At 57.6% G+C, this 21,438-nt stretch overlaps 1 protein-coding gene across 7 annotated transcripts in view; it reads left to right on the top strand.

Moving 5' to 3' along the window:
* The window catches only part of ACHE (acetylcholinesterase (Yt blood group)), an 82,389-nt gene that overhangs the window by 42,286 nt on the left and 18,665 nt on the right, over nucleotides 1–21,438 (top strand). For 3 of the 7 annotated variants that reach the window (XM_075584122.1, XM_075584123.1, XM_075584125.1), the window contains exon 1: nucleotides 18,616–18,760. The exons of 3 other annotated variants lie outside the window; for them this stretch is intronic. In XM_075584122.1, the coding sequence (XP_075440237.1) occupies nucleotides 18,640–18,760 (121 nt within the window). In that variant the 5' untranslated portion in view covers nucleotides 18,616–18,639. Of the gene's footprint in view, nucleotides 1–18,485; nucleotides 18,586–18,615; nucleotides 18,761–21,438 lie in introns of those variants that run through there. One more of the 7 variants, XM_075584129.1, reaches the window with a different exon arrangement.

Here is a 21,438-nt window from a genome sequence, read left to right as displayed (position 1 = left end):
CCCTCCCTCTCTCTTCCCCCCTCTCTCTTCCCCCCTCTCTCTCTTCCCCCCTCTCTCTCTTCCCCCCTCTCTCTCTCCCCCCCCTTTCTCTCTTCCCTCCCCTCTTTCTTCCCCCCCCTCTCTCTTCCCCCCTCTCCTCTCTCTCTCCTCTCTCTCCCTTCTCCTTTTCTCTTCTCCCTCTCTTCTTCTCCTCTCCCTCTCCCTCTCTTTTCTCCTCCCTCGCTATGCCATTCATTATATTTGCAAACTATGTGACATCCTATCGCTTGTGTTAATTCTAAGTCAGGATGTGAGACTGGCAGGTGGGCTGCACTGTATATAGATGTGTGTAACTCTGATAGGGGACGTGTGTATGTGTGTATGTGTGTATGTATGTGTACACACACACAGACACACACAGAAGAAAGGGCCCCCTTTAGTTTTCATCATATCTTGTATATTTCTCGCTCAATCCCCATGACAAAGTGCACCATTGTGGGTCTGCGCTGTAGATTATCACTGTATAAGAAGCACAATGTAGACAAGCCACTGATGTCACTGTGTGATGTCAGGAAGTCGCAGATACGCTGCGGGAGGTGCGTGCTCCTTACACGGGAAATAGGAGTTTTTTTCCTGCGTAGCGCGTAAACGTGTTAAACTGCTGTAATCTAATCGGAGACGCCATGATTGCTAGAAAGTGTGTCGGAAATCCCCCTCCTCCTGCGGGAACGCGCGCCCGGAACACGAGAACGCCGTGGTGCGATTGCGTCATCGATAACGCGCCGACCCAGCGTCTCCCGTCCGGAACGAGAACGCCGCTGTCTGATTGTATCATTGATTTAACGCGCAGACGCAGCCGCTCCCTGCGGAAACCGCGCGCCCGGAGACGGAACGCCGCGTTGCGATTGCGTCATCGATAGCGCGCTGACCCAGCGTCTCCCGCGCCTGAACTACACGCCGTATTACGGATACGTTTTTTTTTCCGCCCTCCTACCGAGCGTCCCTTTATCGGGGAAACATTCGACGTCGGCGTGCGGGGACCCTCACCCTGCGCTCCGTCTCCAGCCCTTTCTAACGCGCCGATCTGCGCTGAACGCCATGTTGCAACTACGCACGCAATGAGGTCATCACGCCGTCCCCAATTCCAAAGGATATTCATTAGACGATCAAATCATTATTACATGTAATAATCCCCCGGGGCGGTCCTGTCATTGCTCAAAATAAAAGGGGTCCCGTATTTTCCCAACACAGTGTACGTATAAATCTATATAGGTCCCGGGTTAACCCCTTGGTTCCTTAACCACCCAATCCCCATCCAGTAAGACACAGGCTCCAAAGTTGGGGGTAAAAGGGCCATCGCTTATATTAGTAAACAACATGCCCCAAATACCAGCGGTGTCAGGCGGCACCTACACATGATATTAATCCATCTGCGTCATGCATGACGCCCGAAACCTACCGGACGTGCCAGCCTAGCAGGAGATATAAAAATACTACCAGCCAAACCGGAAGGACATCACCCGGCCGGGCGCCACAGCCCTGCAAGACCTTCCCCAACTTGTATCACCCAACCCGGCGCCATAGTCCAGCAACGCCTTCCCCACCTTGTATCACCCAACTGGGCGCACAGCCCTGCAAGACCTTCCCCAACTTGTATCACCCGGCCGGGCGCACAGCCCTACAAGACCTTCCCCAACTTGTATCACCCAACTGAGCAACACAGCCCAGCAAAGCCTTCCCCACCTAATATCACCCAACCAGGCGCCACAGCCCAGCAACACCTTCCCCACCTTATATCACCCAACCGGGCGCCACAGCCCAGCAACGCCTTCCCCACCTTGTATCACCCAACTGAGCAACACAGACCAGCAACGCCTTCCCCACCTAATATCACCCAAATGGGCGCCATAGTCCAGCAACGCCTTCCCCACCTAATATCACCCAAATGGGCGCCATAGTCCAGCAACGCCTTCCCCACCTAATATCACCCAAATGGGCGCCATAGTCCAGCAACGCCTTCCCCACCTAATATCACCCAAATGGGCGCCATAGTCCAGCAACGCCTTCCCCACCTTATATCACCCAACCGGGCGCACAGCCCAGCAACGCCTTCCCCACCTTATATCACCCAACCGGGCGCCACAGCACAGCAATGCCTTCCCCACCTTATATCACCCAACCGGGCGCCATAGTCCAGCAACGCCTTCCCCACCTTATATCACCCAACCGGGCGCCATAGTCCAGCAACACCTCCCCACCTTATATCACCCAACCGGGCGCACAGCCCAGCAACGCCTTCCCCACCTAATATCACCCAACCAGGCGCCACAGCCCAGCAACACCTTCCCCAACTTATATCACCCAACCGGGCGCCACAGCCCAGCAACGCCTTCCCCAACTTGTATCACCCAACCGAGCAACACAGACCAGCAACGCCTTCCCCACCTAATATCACCCAAATGGGCGCCATAGTCCAGCAACGCCTTCCCCACCTTGTATCACCCAACTGGGCGCACACAGCCCAGCAACGCCTTCCCCACCTAATATCACCCAAATGGGCGCCATAGACCAGCAACGCCTTCCCCACCTAATATCACCCAAATGGGCGCCATAGTCCAGCAACGCCTTCCCCACCTAATATCACCCAAATGGGCGCCATAGTCCAGCAACGCCTTCCCCACCTAATATCACCCAAATGGGCGCCATAGTCCAGCAACGCCTTCCCCACCTTGTATCACCCAACTGGGCGCACACAGCCCAGCAACGCCTTCCCCACCTAATATCACCCAAATGGGCGCCATAGACCAGCAACGCCTTCCCCACCTAATATCACCCAAATGGGCGCCATAGTCCAGCAACGCCTTCCCCACCTTATATCACTCAACCGGGCGCCACAGCCCAGCAACGCCTTCCCCACCTTATATCACCCAACCGGGGGCCATAGCCACAGCCCAGCAACGCCTTCCCCACCTTATATCACCCAACCGGGGGCCATAGCCACAGCCCAGCAACGTCTTCCCCACCTAATATCACCCAAATGGGCGCCATAGTCCAGCAACGCCTTCCCACCCTTATATCACCCAACCGGGCGCCACAGCCCAGCAACGCCTTCCCACCCTTATATCACTCAACCGGGCGCCATAACCCAGCAACACCTTCCCCACCTTATATCACCCAACCGGGGGCCACAGCCCAGCAACACCTTCCCCACCTTATATCACTCAACCGGGCGCCACAGCCCAGCAACGCCTTCCCCACCTTATATCACCCAACCGGGGGCCACAGCCCAGCAACGCCTTCCCCACCTTATATCACTCAACCGGGCGCCACAGCCCAGCAACACCTTCCCCACCTTATATCACTCAACCGGGCGCCACAGCCCAGCAACGCCTTCCCCACCTTATATCACCCAACCGGGGGCCATAGCCACAGCCCAGCAACGCCTTCCCCACCTAATATCACCCAAATGGGCGCCATAGACCAGCAACGCCTTCCCCACCTAATATCACCCAAATGGGCGCCATAGTCCAGCAACGCCTTCCCACCCTTATATCACCCAACCGGGCGCCACAGCCCAGCAACGCCTTCCCACCCTTATATCACTCAACCGGGCGCCATAACCCAGCAACACCTTCCCCACCTTATATCACCCAACCGGGGGCCACAGCCCAGCAACACCTTCCCCACCTTATATCACTCAACCGGGCGCCACAGCCCAGCAACGCCTTCCCCACCTTATATCACCCAACCGGGGGCCATAGCCACAGCCCAGCAACGCCTTCCCCACCTTATATCACCCAACCGGGGGCCATAGCCACAGCCCAGCAACGCCTTCCCCACCTAATATCACCCAAATGGGCGCCATAGACCAGCAACGCCTTCCCCACCTAATATCACCCAAATGGGCGCCATAGTCCAGCAACGCCTTCCCACCCTTATATCACCCAACCGGGCGCCACAGCCCAGCAACGCCTTCCCACCCTTATATCACTCAACCGGGCGCCATAGTCCAGCAACGCCTTCCCACCCTTATATCACTCAACCGGGCGCCACAGCCCAGCAACACCTTCCCCACCTTATATCACCCAACCGGGGGCCACAGCCCAGCAACACCTTCCCCACCTTATATCACTCAACCGGGCGCCACAGCCCAGCAACGCCTTCCCCACCTTATATCACCCAACCGGGGGCCATAGCCACAGCCCAGCAACGCCTTCCCCACCTTATATCACCCAACCGGGGGCCATAGCCACAGCCCAGCAACGCCTTCCCCACCTAATATCACCCAAATGGGCGCCATAGACCAGCAACGCCTTCCCCACCTAATATCACCCAAATGGGCGCCATAGTCCAGCAACGCCTTCCCACCCTTATATCACCCAACCGGGCGCCACAGCCCAGCAACGCCTTCCCACCCTTATATCACTCAACCGGGCGCCATAACCCAGCAACACCTTCCCCACCTTATATCATCCAACCGGGCGCCACAGCCCAGCAACACCTTCCCCACCTTATATCACTCAACCGGGCGCCACAGCCCAGCAACGCCTTCCCCACCTAATATCACCCAACCGGGGGCCACAGCCCAGCAACACCTTCCCCACCTTATATCACTCAACCGGGCGCCACAGCCCAGCAACGCCTTCCCCACCTTATATCACCCAACCGGGGGCCATAGCCACAGCCCAGCAACGCCTTCCCCACCTTATATCACCCAACCGGGGGCCATAGCCACAGCCCAGCAACGCCTTCCCCACCTAATATCACCCAAATGGGCGCCATAGACCAGCAACGCCTTCCCCACCTAATATCACCCAAATGGGCGCCATAGTCCAGCAACGCCTTCCCACCCTTATATCACCCAACCGGGCGCCACAGCCCAGCAACGCCTTCCCACCCTTATATCACTCAACCGGGCGCCATAGTCCAGCAACGCCTTCCCCACCTTATATCACCCAACCGGGGGCCACAGCCCAGCAACGCCTTCCCCACCTTATATCACTCAACCGGGCGCCACAGCCCAGCAACACCTTCCCCACCTTATATCACTCAACCGGGCGCCACAGCCCAGCAACGCCTTCCCCACCTTATATCACCCAACCGGGCGCCACAGCCCAGCAACGCCTTCCCCACCTTATATCACTCAACCGGGCGCCACAGCCCAGCAACACCTTCCCCACCTTATATCACCCAACCGGGGGCCATAGCCACAGCCCAGCAACGCCTTCCCCACCTTATATCATCCAACCGGGCGCCACAGCCCAGCACGCCTTCCCCACCTTATATCACCCACCCGGGCGCCACAGCCCAGCAACGCCTTCCCCACCTTATATCACCCACCCGGGCGCCACAGCCCAGCAACACCTTCCCCACCTTATATCACCCAACCGGGCGCCACAGCCCAGCAACGCCTTCCCCACCTTATATCACCCACCCGGGCGCCACAGCCCAGCAACGCCTTCCCCACCTTATATCACTCAACCGGGCGCCACAGCCCAGCAACGCCTTCCCCACCTTATATCACTCAACCGGGCGCCACAGCCCAGCAACACCTTCCCCACCTTATATCACTCAACCGGGCGCCACAGCCCAGCAACGCCTTCCCCACCTTATATCACCCAACCGGGGGCCATAGCCACAGCCCAGCAACGCCTTCCCCACCTAATATCACCCAAATGGGCGCCATAGACCAGCAACGCCTTCCCCACCTAATATCACCCAAATGGGCGCCATAGTCCAGCAACGCCTTCCCACCCTTATATCACCCAACCGGGCGCCACAGCCCAGCAACGCCTTCCCACCCTTATATCACTCAACCGGGCGCCATAACCCAGCAACACCTTCCCCACCTTATATCACCCAACCGGGGGCCACAGCCCAGCAACACCTTCCCCACCTTATATCACTCAACCGGGCGCCACAGCCCAGCAACGCCTTCCCCACCTTATATCACCCAACCGGGGGCCATAGCCACAGCCCAGCAACGCCTTCCCCACCTTATATCACCCAACCGGGGGCCATAGCCACAGCCCAGCAACGCCTTCCCCACCTAATATCACCCAAATGGGCGCCATAGACCAGCAACGCCTTACCCACCTAATATCACCCAAATGGGCGCCATAGTCCAGCAACGCCTTCCCACCCTTATATCACCCAACCGGGCGCCACAGCCCAGCAACGCCTTCCCACCCTTATATCACTCAACCGGGCGCCATAGTCCAGCAACGCCTTCCCACCCTTATATCACTCAACCGGGCGCCACAGCCCAGCAACACCTTCCCCACCTTATATCACCCAACCGGGGGCCACAGCCCAGCAACACCTTCCCCACCTTATATCACTCAACCGGGCGCCACAGCCCAGCAACGCCTTCCCCACCTTATATCACCCAACCGGGGGCCATAGCCACAGCCCAGCAACGCCTTCCCCACCTTATATCACCCAACCGGGGGCCATAGCCACAGCCCAGCAACGCCTTCCCCACCTAATATCACCCAAATGGGCGCCATAGACCAGCAACGCCTTCCCCACCTAATATCACCCAAATGGGCGCCATAGTCCAGCAACGCCTTCCCACCCTTATATCACCCAACCGGGCGCCACAGCCCAGCAACGCCTTCCCACCCTTATATCACTCAACCGGGCGCCATAACCCAGCAACACCTTCCCCACCTTATATCATCCAACCGGGCGCCACAGCCCAGCAACACCTTCCCCACCTTATATCACTCAACCGGGCGCCACAGCCCAGCAACGCCTTCCCCACCTAATATCACCCAACCGGGGGCCACAGCCCAGCAACACCTTCCCCACCTTATATCACTCAACCGGGCGCCACAGCCCAGCAACGCCTTCCCCACCTTATATCACCCAACCGGGGGCCATAGCCACAGCCCAGCAACGCCTTCCCCACCTTATATCACCCAACCGGGGGCCATAGCCACAGCCCAGCAACGCCTTCCCCACCTAATATCACCCAAATGGGCGCCATAGACCAGCAACGCCTTCCCCACCTAATATCACCCAAATGGGCGCCATAGTCCAGCAACGCCTTCCCACCCTTATATCACCCAACCGGGCGCCACAGCCCAGCAACGCCTTCCCACCCTTATATCACTCAACCGGGCGCCATAGTCCAGCAACGCCTTCCCCACCTTATATCACCCAACCGGGGGCCACAGCCCAGCAACGCCTTCCCCACCTTATATCACTCAACCGGGCGCCACAGCCCAGCAACACCTTCCCCACCTTATATCACCCAACCGGGGGCCATAGCCACAGCCCAGCAACGCCTTCCCCACCTTATATCATCCAACCGGGCGCCACAGCCCAGCACGCCTTCCCCACCTTATATCACCCACCCGGGCGCCACAGCCCAGCAACGCCTTCCCCACCTTATATCACCCACCCGGGCGCCACAGCCCAGCAACACCTTCCCCACCTTATATCACCCAACCGGGCGCCACAGCCCAGCAACGCCTTCCCCACCTTATATCACCCACCCGGGCGCCACAGCCCAGCAACGCCTTCCCCACCTTATATCACTCAACCGGGCGCCACAGCCCAGCAACGCCTTCCCCACCTTATATCACTCAACCGGGCGCCACAGCCCAGCAACACCTTCCCCACCTTATATCACTCAACCGGGCGCCACAGCCCAGCAACGCCTTCCCCACCTTATATCACCCAACCGGGGGCCATAGCCACAGCCCAGCAACGCCTTCCCCACCTAATATCACCCAAATGGGCGCCATAGACCAGCAACGCCTTCCCCACCTAATATCACCCAAATGGGCGCCATAGTCCAGCAACGCCTTCCCACCCTTATATCACCCAACCGGGCGCCACAGCCCAGCAACGCCTTCCCACCCTTATATCACTCAACCGGGCGCCATAACCCAGCAACACCTTCCCCACCTTATATCACCCAACCGGGGGCCACAGCCCAGCAACACCTTCCCCACCTTATATCACTCAACCGGGCGCCACAGCCCAGCAACGCCTTCCCCACCTTATATCACCCAACCGGGGGCCATAGCCACAGCCCAGCAACGCCTTCCCCACCTTATATCACCCAACCGGGGGCCATAGCCACAGCCCAGCAACGCCTTCCCCACCTAATATCACCCAAATGGGCGCCATAGACCAGCAACGCCTTCCCCACCTAATATCACCCAAATGGGCGCCATAGTCCAGCAACGCCTTCCCACCCTTATATCACCCAACCGGGCGCCACAGCCCAGCAACGCCTTCCCACCCTTATATCACTCAACCGGGCGCCATAGTCCAGCAACGCCTTCCCACCCTTATATCACTCAACCGGGCGCCACAGCCCAGCAACACCTTCCCCACCTTATATCACCCAACCGGGGGCCACAGCCCAGCAACACCTTCCCCACCTTATATCACTCAACCGGGCGCCACAGCCCAGCAACGCCTTCCCCACCTTATATCACCCAACCGGGGGCCATAGCCACAGCCCAGCAACGCCTTCCCCACCTTATATCACCCAACCGGGGGCCATAGCCACAGCCCAGCAACGCCTTCCCCACCTAATATCACCCAAATGGGCGCCATAGACCAGCAACGCCTTCCCCACCTAATATCACCCAAATGGGCGCCATAGTCCAGCAACGCCTTCCCACCCTTATATCACCCAACCGGGCGCCACAGCCCAGCAACGCCTTCCCACCCTTATATCACTCAACCGGGCGCCATAACCCAGCAACACCTTCCCCACCTTATATCATCCAACCGGGCGCCACAGCCCAGCAACACCTTCCCCACCTTATATCACTCAACCGGGCGCCACAGCCCAGCAACGCCTTCCCCACCTAATATCACCCAACCGGGGGCCACAGCCCAGCAACACCTTCCCCACCTTATATCACTCAACCGGGCGCCACAGCCCAGCAACGCCTTCCCCACCTTATATCACCCAACCGGGGGCCATAGCCACAGCCCAGCAACGCCTTCCCCACCTTATATCACCCAACCGGGGGCCATAGCCACAGCCCAGCAACGCCTTCCCCACCTAATATCACCCAAATGGGCGCCATAGACCAGCAACGCCTTCCCCACCTAATATCACCCAAATGGGCGCCATAGTCCAGCAACGCCTTCCCACCCTTATATCACCCAACCGGGCGCCACAGCCCAGCAACGCCTTCCCACCCTTATATCACCCAACCGGGCGCCACAGCCCAGCAACGCCTTCCCACCCTTATATCACTCAACCGGGCGCCATAGTCCAGCAACGCCTTCCCCACCTTATATCACCCAACCGGGGGCCACAGCCCAGCAACGCCTTCCCCACCTTATATCACTCAACCGGGCGCCACAGCCCAGCAACACCTTCCCCACCTTATATCACTCAACCGGGCGCCACAGCCCAGCAACGCCTTCCCCACCTTATATCACCCAACCGGGCGCCACAGCCCAGCAACGCCTTCCCCACCTTATATCACTCAACCGGGCGCCACAGCCCAGCAACACCTTCCCCACCTTATATCACCCAACCGGGGGCCATAGCCACAGCCCAGCAACGCCTTCCCCACCTTATATCATCCAACCGGGCGCCACAGCCCAGCACGCCTTCCCCACCTTATATCACCCACCCGGGCGCCACAGCCCAGCAACGCCTTCCCCACCTTATATCACCCACCCGGGCGCCACAGCCCAGCAACACCTTCCCCACCTTATATCACCCAACCGGGCGCCACAGCCCAGCAACGCCTTCCCCACCTTATATCACCCACCCGGGCGCCACAGCCCAGCAACGCCTTCCCCACCTTATATCACTCAACCGGGCGCCACAGCCCAGCAACGCCTTCCCCACCTTATATCACTCAACCGGGCGCCACAGCCCAGCAACACCTTCCCCACCTTATATCACTCAACCGGGCGCCACAGCCCAGCAACGCCTTCCCCACCTTATATCACCCAACCGGGGGCCATAGCCACAGCCCAGCAACGCCTTCCCCACCTAATATCACCCAAATGGGCGCCATAGACCAGCAACGCCTTCCCCACCTAATATCACCCAAATGGGCGCCATAGTCCAGCAACGCCTTCCCACCCTTATATCACCCAACCGGGCGCCACAGCCCAGCAACGCCTTCCCACCCTTATATCACTCAACCGGGCGCCATAACCCAGCAACACCTTCCCCACCTTATATCACCCAACCGGGGGCCACAGCCCAGCAACACCTTCCCCACCTTATATCACTCAACCGGGCGCCACAGCCCAGCAACGCCTTCCCCACCTTATATCACCCAACCGGGGGCCATAGCCACAGCCCAGCAACGCCTTCCCCACCTTATATCACCCAACCGGGGGCCATAGCCACAGCCCAGCAACGCCTTCCCCACCTAATATCACCCAAATGGGCGCCATAGACCAGCAACGCCTTCCCCACCTAATATCACCCAAATGGGCGCCATAGTCCAGCAACGCCTTCCCACCCTTATATCACCCAACCGGGCGCCACAGCCCAGCAACGCCTTCCCACCCTTATATCACTCAACCGGGCGCCATAGTCCAGCAACGCCTTCCCACCCTTATATCACTCAACCGGGCGCCACAGCCCAGCAACACCTTCCCCACCTTATATCACCCAACCGGGGGCCACAGCCCAGCAACACCTTCCCCACCTTATATCACTCAACCGGGCGCCACAGCCCAGCAACGCCTTCCCCACCTTATATCACCCAACCGGGGGCCATAGCCACAGCCCAGCAACGCCTTCCCCACCTTATATCACCCAACCGGGGGCCATAGCCACAGCCCAGCAACGCCTTCCCCACCTAATATCACCCAAATGGGCGCCATAGACCAGCAACGCCTTCCCCACCTAATATCACCCAAATGGGCGCCATAGTCCAGCAACACCTTCCCACCCTTATATCACTCAACCGGGCGCCACAGCCCAGCAACGCCTTCCCACCCTTATATCACTCAACCGGGCGCCATAACCCAGCAACACCTTCCCCACCTTATATCATCCAACCGGGCGCCACAGCCCAGCAACACCTTCCCCACCTTATATCACTCAACCGGGCGCCACAGCCCAGCAACGCCTTCCCCACCTAATATCACCCAACCGGGGGCCACAGCCCAGCAACACCTTCCCCACCTTATATCACTCAACCGGGCGCCACAGCCCAGCAACGCCTTCCCCACCTTATATCACCCAACCGGGGGCCATAGCCACAGCCCAGCAACGCCTTCCCCACCTTATATCACCCAACCGGGGGCCATAGCCACAGCCCAGCAACGCCTTCCCCACCTAATATCACCCAAATGGGCGCCATAGACCAGCAACGCCTTCCCCACCTAATATCACCCAAATGGGCGCCATAGTCCAGCAACGCCTTCCCACCCTTATATCACCCAACCGGGCGCCACAGCCCAGCAACGCCTTCCCACCCTTATATCACTCAACCGGGCGCCATAGTCCAGCAACGCCTTCCCCACCTTATATCACCCAACCGGGGGCCACAGCCCAGCAACGCCTTCCCCACCTTATATCACTCAACCGGGCGCCACAGCCCAGCAACACCTTCCCCACCTTATATCACTCAACCGGGCGCCACAGCCCAGCAACGCCTTCCCCACCTTATATCACCCAACCGGGCGCCACAGCCCAGCAACGCCTTCCCCACCTTATATCACCCAACCGGGCGCCACAGCCCAGCAACGCCTTCCCCACCTAATATCACCCAAATGGGCGCCATAGTCCAGCAACGCCTTCCCCACCTAATATCACCCAAATGGGCGCCACAGCCCAGCAACGCCTTCCCCACCTTATATCACTCAACCGGGCGCCACAGCCCAGCAACGCCTTCCCCACCTTATATCACCCAACCGGGCGCCACAGCCCAGCAACGCCTTCCCCACCTAATATCACCCAACCGGGCGCCACAGCCCAGCAACGCCTTCCCCACCTAATATCACCCAACCGGGCGCCACAGCCCAGCAACGCCTTCCCCACCTAATATCACCCAACCGGGCGCCACAGCCCAGCAACGCCTTCCCCACCTTATATCACCCACCCGGGTGCCACAGCCCAGCAACACCTTCCCCACCTTATATCACCCAACCGGGGGCCATAGCCACAGCCCAGCAACGCCTTCCCCACCTTATATCACCCAACCGGGCGCCACAGCCCAGCAACACCTTCCCCACCTTATATCACCCAACCGGGGGCCACAGCCCAGCAACACCTTCCCCACCTTATATCACCCAACCGGGCGCCACAGCCCAGCAACGCCTTCCCCACCTTATATCACCCAACCGGGCGCCACAGCCCAGCAACGCCTTCCCCACCTTATATCACCCAACCGGGCGCCACAGCCCAGCAATGCCTTCCCCACCTTATATCACCCACCCGGGGGCCACAGCCCAGCAACGCCTTCCCCACCTTATATCACCCAACCGGGCGCCACAGCCCAGCAACGCCTTCCCCACCTTATATCACCCACCCGGGCGCCACAGCCCAGCAACGCCTTCCCCACCTTATATCACCCACCCGGGCGCCACAGCCCAGCAACGCCTTCCCCACCTTATATCACTCAACCGGGCGCCACAGCCCAGCAACACCTTCCCCACCTTATATCACCCAACCGGGGGCCACAGCCCAGCAACGCCTTCCCCACCTTATATCACTCAACCGGGGGCCACAGCCCAGCAACGCCTTCCCCACCTTATATCACCCAACCGGGCGCCACAGCCCAGCAACGCCTTCCCCACCTTATATCACCCACCCGGGCGCCACAGCCCAGCAACGCCTTCCCCACCTTATATCACCCACCCGGGCGCCACAGCCCAGCAACGCCTTCCCCACCTTATATCACTCAACCGGGCGCCACAGCCCAGCAACACCTTCCCCACCTTATATCACCCAACCGGGGGCCACAGCCCAGCAACGCCTTCCCCACCTTATATCACTCAACCGGGCGCCACAGCCCAGCAACGCCTTCCCCACCTTATATCACTCAACCGGGCGCCACAGCCCAGCAACGCCTTCCCCACCTTATATCACCCAACCGGGGGCCACAGCCCAGCAACACCTTCCCCACCTTATATCACTCAACCGGGCGCCACAGCCCAGCAACACCTTCCCCACCTTATATCACCCAACCGGGGGCCATAGCCACAGCCCAGCACGCCTTCCCCACCTTATATCACCCAACCGGGCGCCACAGCCCAGCAACGCCTTCCCCACCTTATATCACCCAACCGGGCGCCACAGCCCAGCAACGCCTTCCCCACCTAATATCACCCAACCGGGGGCCACAGCCCAGCAGCGCCTTCCCCACCTTGTATCACCCAACCGGGCGCCAGAGCCCAGCAACGCCTTCCCCACCTTATATCACCCAACCGGGCGCCACAGCCCAGCAACACCTTCCCCACCTTATATCACCCACCCGGGCGCCACAGCCCAGCAACGCCTTCCCCACCTTATATCCAACTGGGCCACTGATCCAACCTTACACGTACAAACTAAGCGCCACCCGACTGCGAGCTCTGCAGCTCCGACATATACACAAAACCACCAGTAACTTTCTTCTATATCTATATATATATATATATATATATATATATATATATATATATAACAAAGACAACACAAAAATTAAGTAGCGCTGAAGAGGATGTGAAATAACCCTAATAAATGATAAATTATAATAACATATTTAAAATATTAAAATAAATTAAAATTACCACAATTTAACCTAATAATATCTACAAACCATAACGTGATAGTAAAAAAAAGGAAAATCCAAATTGAATGTTCCACTCAAACAAAAAATCCAGAGAGAAATATAGTCCCAATAGAAGATCCAGGGAGCGTCTTTGCAGCTTTAAGGGGAGTGGTATAGCCAACCACTTTTGGAATCTATGAACAAAAAACAAACAAAAGCGCAAGCTCCATAGCACGTAACTGAGTAAAAAATAAGGTACATTTATTTAAAAAATCAGCAACCCATAAGAATGTGCACTTACAGGATTTCAAACAGAACCATTCGTGGGAGAGACATCTCTATTGTGGTCATCTGCGGTGGTAGGGTGAGTCCCAGAGTGGCAGGGTGGATGTAAACAGCCCAGGTTCACCATGAATTGGCAGCAAGATATAAAGGCATCCAATGCCTGCACGTCCTTTGCTCCCTCATAAAATGATTGCTAACACTTGAAACTACTGCCAGCCGGAAGTTGCCGCAGTGTGACGAAACGCGTAGAGCTGTGACATCATCGCGCTTGTGTTGGTGTATTTGGAGTCCCTGGCTTCCCTGCGCTCCGGCTGGCGGTAATTTCAAGTGTTAGCAATCATTTTATGAGGGAGCAAAGGACGTGCAGGCATTGGATGTCTTTATATCTTGCTGCCAATTCATGGTGAACCTGGGCTGTTTACATCCACTCTGCAAACCTGGGACTCACCCTACCACCGCAGCTCTCCCTTCCCACACCTTTCGATTACGGGGGTCGTTGGGAATGTTTGCACTTAGGTGCGAGGAGGGGTGCACTGGGTAGATATTGGTAAATCTATATAGGGATTTATGTAGGGGATAGAGGTGTGGATTCATGTGTTAGCAGTAAAATAGATGTGGGTATTTATATATGTGGATGTGTGTTTGTAGGTAGGTATATGTATGTGTATATATATATATATATATATATATATATATATATATAATGTGGGTATTTATGGGTATGTATATAGATATGTATATGTGGGTATACAGGAGTATGTGTATATATATATATGTGGGTGTGTGTATATATCTACTATATATTTCTGAAAGCACTGTATGCCTGTCTGCGTGTCCACTGTCCCTAGCGGCAATCGCATTGGAGCTTTGGCCCGTCACTCCGCCTCAGGCCAATGACATGGCTCCCCGGCACTCTCCCTCACCCCCCACCCGCTCACCCACCCCCCCCCCCCCCACACACACAGAGCACGCACTGTGCGGCTCTCCCCTCACACAGGCCGCTCCCCATCCCCGAGGGCGCTCCTCCGGCTGTCTCCGCCTCTCCCCTCACACAGGCCGCTCCCCGTCCCAGAGGCTGCTCCTCCGGCTGTGTCCGCCTCTCCTCCGGCTGTCTCCGCCTCTCCCCGTGAAAGGCACAGCACCTCCTCACCGGAGCGTCTCAGCCTCTCCGCTGAGGAGCCCAAGGTGGAGGAGGAGGGCGGCCGGTACCCGGAGGAAGAGGAGCGCGGCCGTGTGCAAGGTGAGGAAACGCAGAGGAATGGGTTATTTAACGCGTCCCTGACTCCCCCTGCCCTTTGCCCCCCCTGCCCTTTGCCCCCCCCCCGCCCCCCTGCCCTTTCCCCCTCGCCCCTCCCTGCCTCCTGCCCTTTGCCCCTCCCTGCCCTTTGCCCCCCGCCCCTCCCTGCCCTTTGCCCCCCCCTGCCCCTCCCTGCCCTTTGCCCCCCCCGCCCCTCCCTGCCCTTTGCCCCCCCCGCCCCTCCCTGCCCTTTGTCCCCCCGCCCCTCCCTGCCCTTTGCCCCCCCGCCCCTCCCTGCCCTTTGCCCAACCGCCCCTCCCTGCCCTTTGCCCCCCTGCCCCTCCCTGCCCTTTGCCCCCCTGCCCCTCCCTGCCCTTTGCCCCCCTGCCCCTCCCTGCCCTTTGCCCCCCTGCCCTTTGCCCTCCCTGCCCTTCCACGCCCCTTGGCCCCCCCCGCCCTTCCACGCCCCTCCCCCCCCTTCCACTCCATGCCCCTCCCCCCCCCTTCCCTTCCACTCCATGCCCCCTGCCCTTCCACACCCGGGCAACGCCGGGTCTCTCAGCTAGTATATATATATATATATATAGATATACATATACATGTACATATACATATACATATACATATACATACACATACACAGTGGTGTGAAAAAGAAAGTACACCCTCTTTGAATTCCATGGTTTTACATATCAGGACATAATAACAATCATCTGTTCCTTAGCAGGTCTTAAAATTAGGTAAATACAACCTCAGATGAACAACAACACCGTGACATATTACACCGTGTCATGATTTATTTAACACAAATAAAGCCAAAATGGAGAAGCCATGTGTGAAAAACTAAGTACACCCTTATGATTCAGTAGCTTGTAGAACCACCTTTAGCAGCAATAACTTGGAGTAATCGTTTTCTGTATGACTTTGTCTCTCGCATCGTTGTGGAGGAATTTTGGCCCACTCTTCTTTACAACATTGCTTCAGTTCATTGTGGTTGGCGGTCATTTGGTTAATGCACAAGCTCTGTGTGAATGCAACACATGGGGAGGGTGAGGCTGCAACAATGAGCCGATGACCACCGGGACCGGCCAGGGTCACAAAATCAACTTGCCTGTAACCCTGCACACCCCCTAGTTATATCCGAACAAGAGATAATAAAACTAGATATATTATACATGACCAGACGTGAAACGAATAGTTATAACAGTGTTATTGGTATTATCAGGGACAACCTGAAACCAAGTTGTATGACACACATTTTAGTGATAAGACTTGTTGACGTATGACACATTTTAATGATAAGACTAATGTTTTAATGATAAGACTAATGTTTTAATGATAAGACTAATGTTCCTAAAATAAGGTACTTGATGGCAGTAACAGAAAAACAAGTATGTAAACAAGTACGTCATTTAGTTGGCACAAGCGAGTTAGCTGCGACAGCGATTTTATATATCTCTTTGATCTAAGGGTATAAAAAGTAGCTGTCGCGGGCATAAGCCACTACCTTCTTAGGCCAGGTCCCCCGCTGGCTACTGCAGCGCCCGCTGTGCCTTATGCTGCAGGGACAAGAGCCCTCCCCACAATGGGGTCGGGCCCACTGCGAGGGTGGGGGGGGGGGCGCTGCGCCGAGAGAAACTCCTGCTCTGCAGAAAATTGAGAGCAGGAGTCGTGACGGAGCGCTGGGTCACGCCCCCCCAGGCAGTTCAGCCAATGAGGGTGAACCTGCCGGGTGCCGTCACGGCCACGCCCCCCGTCACGCCCCCCCCCCCCCAGTCTTTCCCCCTGCAGACCGGGGGACACCGCTGCACACGCCGCCAGTCTCGCTGACGCGCGTGCAGCGGGGCCACAGCCGTAGATACCAGGAGTATCTTGTCTTTTGGCAAAGGTGGGATGCGCGTCGAGCCGAGGCGCGCAGGCAGCTACTGGGGCCCGCTCCATAGAGGGGCGTTCCTTGTGTGCGCCGCACACGCCGTCTCGGATGCGGCCACTGGGGGGGCCTTAGTGAAGTGTAGCAGGAGCCTGCATCCAGCGGTGGTCCGCTCAGCATGCAAGGAGTGAAGTGGTGCAGAGGGAGTACGTAGACATGAGGACAGACCCGACGCGCATTTCGCTGTTGACGCTTCCTCGAAGGGAGGGGTGGGCGGGGAGCTTAAAGGTAAGACGGCAACAGGATGTATTAATACCGTCTCACCCATGATGTCAGTCCAATGGTTAGCGAGCGGTGAACGATTAAAACAGCGGATTGGGTGATCGGTGTAGAGGACGTACAACAGCTGATTGGGAACGCCGGAGGCCATGGTAGAGAGGAGGTCCCAGAATCTCTGTGTCTGTAGCCGATCATCCAGCATTGCAGGGCTAACGCAAAGATAAGGGACTATAAACACAATGCAGTTAAAATATGTATATAAAGGGGTTATCATGTCAACACGAGGTCCTTAAATATAAGAGTTGATCGTCAGCAGAGCTCTGCTCAATGTCTCACATCAGTAATACAGCTCAACCCCGCTATAACGCGATCCGTTACACCGCGGATCCGCATGTAGCGCGATGCCAGCGTGGCTCCCATTTTTTTTTTATTTATGAACACTTTACCACACGATTGTTGGCGTCTTAAATACTTTATTGTACAACGCATACAGTCGTACGTTGTTTCTAACGCGATCCGCTTATAGCGCCATGTGATTCTTTGGACCCCCCGAAGCACAGCGTTATCAGGGGGTTGGGCTGTACTGCTACACAATATCATGGCCCTATAGCTGACATGAGACTGAGATGATATCTGTTGTAACAAGCAAACTTCAACATGTCTTTTCTATGGAACGGATATTATGTGTAAGAGACGGGGCGGCTCAGTGAGTAGATACACTGACTGGCACTGAGAGTTTGAAGCAGGGGAACCTGGTTCAATTCCCGGTGTCGGCTCCTTGTGACCGTGGGCAAGTCACTTTATCTCCCTGTGCCTCAGGCACCAAAAACAGATTGTAAGCTCCACGGGACAGGGACTGTGCCTGCAAAATGTCTCTGTAAAGCGCTGCGTACATCATGCTATTATTATTATTATTATTATTATAACAAGATGATACACTAAGCAGGAACTGCATTGGTTTTCATGCTGCAGTTTCCTTGTTGCAATAGATATCACCCCAGTCTCAGCCTCCCTCACGTGACGCGCGCGTTTAATTAGGACTCTGATACCGGCGGCCGGCGTTTGATCGTTGCAGCCGTTGCGATTGTCGGACTTTGCTCGGGGACGGGAGGTCGGGAAAGCCTCTCGCTTTCCTGCGAGAGGAGCAGCAGCAGCAGCAGCTGCTCGTTACGTCCGCGTCAGGGGTCCCCGGCTTTGCGGCGCTACGCTCGGGGACAAGCCATCGGGTGAGCTGACCGCTGTCTGTTACCCCAATACCAGTCCTGTCTGTCCGGTGGCGCATGGCCAGCGCGTCGCTGAATGAGAACTGCTGCTGTGATTTTGTTCCACGCCCTGGGATCCGCCGGATCCTGAGATCCCTGGGACCCCGTTACCCACTGGTGAACTATTGTAACTGGAACTGTATGGATTTTCTTATTATCACCATTTAATGTAGTTAGACACATATTGTCACCTACAGTATATCATTGTATATACTGTGTGTGTGTGTGTGTGTGTGTGTGTGTGTGTGTGTGTGTGTGTGTGTGTGTGTGTGTGTGTGTGTGTGTGTGTGTGTGTGTGTGTGTATATATTCATTTGATTTTGTCACATTAACATACATTGTTATTTTGTTTAATTATGTGTGTGTATATGTATATATATATGTATATATATGTATATGTATACTAGCTGAGAGACCCGGCGTTGCCCGGGATGTAATGTTCCTGCTCTCCTCTCTCTCTCTTCCCCTGTCGCCCCCTCTCTCTCTCTTCCCCCCTCTCTCTCTCTCTTCCCCCCCCCCTCTCTCTCTCTCTCTCTCTTCCCCCTCTCTCTCTCTTCTCCTGTCTACCCCCTCTCTCTTCCCCTGTCTCCCCCCTCTCTGTTTGTCCCCCGTTCCCATCAATCCAGCTCCCCCCCCCTTTACAGGTCCGGTCCCTCCCCCCCCCCCCCCCCATTTACCAGTCCGGTCCCCCGACCCTTTTCCATCTCCGTTCCCCCCTCCTTTACAGCTTCATGTGTTGTGGTGTGTGTGTCCCTTCTCCCCTCCCCCCCCCCCTCTGCTTTTTCCTCTGCCCTGTTGCAAAGGGGGGTGGGGGGTGGTTGTTGATATCTGCTCGCGCTCCCGGCTTCCCGGCCTGGCCGCTGGTCCAGCCGGGGGGGTCGATACCTGCTGGCGCCGCCGCGGGTGGGGGTGGTGGTTGTGGTGACAACTGCTGGCGCTACCCGTCTTCCCGGCCGCGGGGGGTGGGGGGGGTTTGATGAGGTACCTGTCAATTTGTGTGAGGCGGTGGCTTCGGTTACGTCTTCCCGGCCCGGCCGCGGGGGGGGGGGGGGAGTGGAGGAGGAGAGGGGGGATGATGCGGTACCTGGCAACGTCTGAGAGGCGTCGGTCAGTGTGTCGGCGTCGGTTACTCGGCGGGATTCGGTGTGTCGAGAGGTGAGGTGGAGGAGGGGGGGCGTTTAAGGTGAGGCTGTGGCGCCGAGGGGCGTGCGCCACTGGCCCGCACGGTGCACAGGCTGGGGTTTGCTGTGGGTGGGGGGATGTGAGGAGAGTTGAGGCGGCGGCGGCGGCACCGAGGAGCGGGCAGCGTTGCTGAGTGTGACCAATGAGGCATGCGGTCTGTGTGTGGGGGGGGAGGGGTGGGAGCGGGTGGGGGGTGAGGGAGAGCGCCGGGTGAAGGTGTGGCCTATGGGTGGTGAGAGTCCCCCGCTGTGTCCCGGGCGCTTGCTCCGCTCCCCCGCTGACTGTAGCGGCGTTGGGGGTGGTGTGTGTGTGTGTGTGTGTGTGTGTGTGTGTGTGTGTGTGTGTGTGTGTGTGTGTGTGTGTGTGTGTGTGTGTGTGTGTGTGTGTGTGTGTGTGTGTGTGTGTGTGTGTGTGTGTGTGTGTGTGTGTGTGTGGCCCGTCACTCCGCCTCAGGCCAATGAGAGGTGTGCGGGGGCGGTCGGGCCAAAGGAGCAATCTCATTGGCCTGAGGGACACAGGCCATGCAGACATACAGTGCTTTCAGAAATATATAGTAAATATATGTGTTACATTCAGTACCTGCTGGCGCCCCCGTTACATTCAGTACCAGGTGGCGCCCCCGTTAGATTCAGTACCTGGCGGCGCCCCCGTTAGATTCAGTACCTGGTGGCGCCCCCGTTAGATTCAGTACCTGGCGGCGCCCCCGTTACATTCAGTACCTGGCGGCGCCCCCGTTACATTCAGTACCTGGTGGCGCCCCCGTTACATTCAGTACCTGGTGGTGTCCCTGTTACATTCAGTACCTGGCGGCGTCCCCGTTACATTCAGTACCTGGCGGCGCCCCCGTTACATTCAGTACCTGCTGGCGCCCCCGTTACATTCAGTACCTGGAGGCGTCCCCGTTACATTCAGTACCTGGTGGCGCCGCCGTTAGATTCAGTACCTGGCGGCGCCCCCGTTACATTCGGTACCTGGCGGCGCCCCCGTTACATTCAGTGCCTGGCGGCGCCCCCGTTACATTCAGTACCTGCTTGCGCCCCCGTTAAATTCAGTACCTGGCGGCGCCCCCGTTACATTCAGTACCTGGCGGCGCCCCCGTTAGATTCAGTACCTGGCGGCGCCCCCGTTACATTCAGTACCTGGTGGCGCCCCCGTTAGACTCAGTACCTGGCGGCGCCCCCGTTACATTCAGTACCTGGCGGCGCCCCCGTTACATTCAGTACCTGCTTGCGCCCCCGTTAAATTCAGTACCTGTCGGCGCCCCCGTTACATTCAGTGCCTGGCGGCGCCCCCGTTACATTCAGTACCTGGTGGCGCCCCCGTTAGACTCAGTACCTGGCGGCGCCTCCGTTACATTCAGTACCTGGCGGCACCCCCGTTACATTCAGTACCTGCTGGCGCCCCCGTTACATTCAGTACCTGCTGGCGCCCCCGTTACATTCAGTACCTGGCGGCGCCTCCGTTACATTCAGTACCTGGCGGCGCCCCCGTTACATTCAGAACCTGCTGGCGCCCCCGTTACATTCAGTACCTGCTGGCGCCCCCGTTACATTCAGTACCTGGCGGCGCCCCCATTACATTCAGTACCTGCTGGTGCCCCCGTTAGATTCAGTACCTGGCGGCGTCCCCGTTAGAT

Source organism: Ascaphus truei, unplaced genomic scaffold (assembly GCF_040206685.1).
Source record: "Ascaphus truei isolate aAscTru1 unplaced genomic scaffold, aAscTru1.hap1 HAP1_SCAFFOLD_453, whole genome shotgun sequence".
NCBI classification, from domain to species: domain Eukaryota; kingdom Metazoa; phylum Chordata; class Amphibia; order Anura; family Ascaphidae; genus Ascaphus; species Ascaphus truei.
This window is presented reverse-complemented; position numbering and strand designations above follow the sequence as displayed.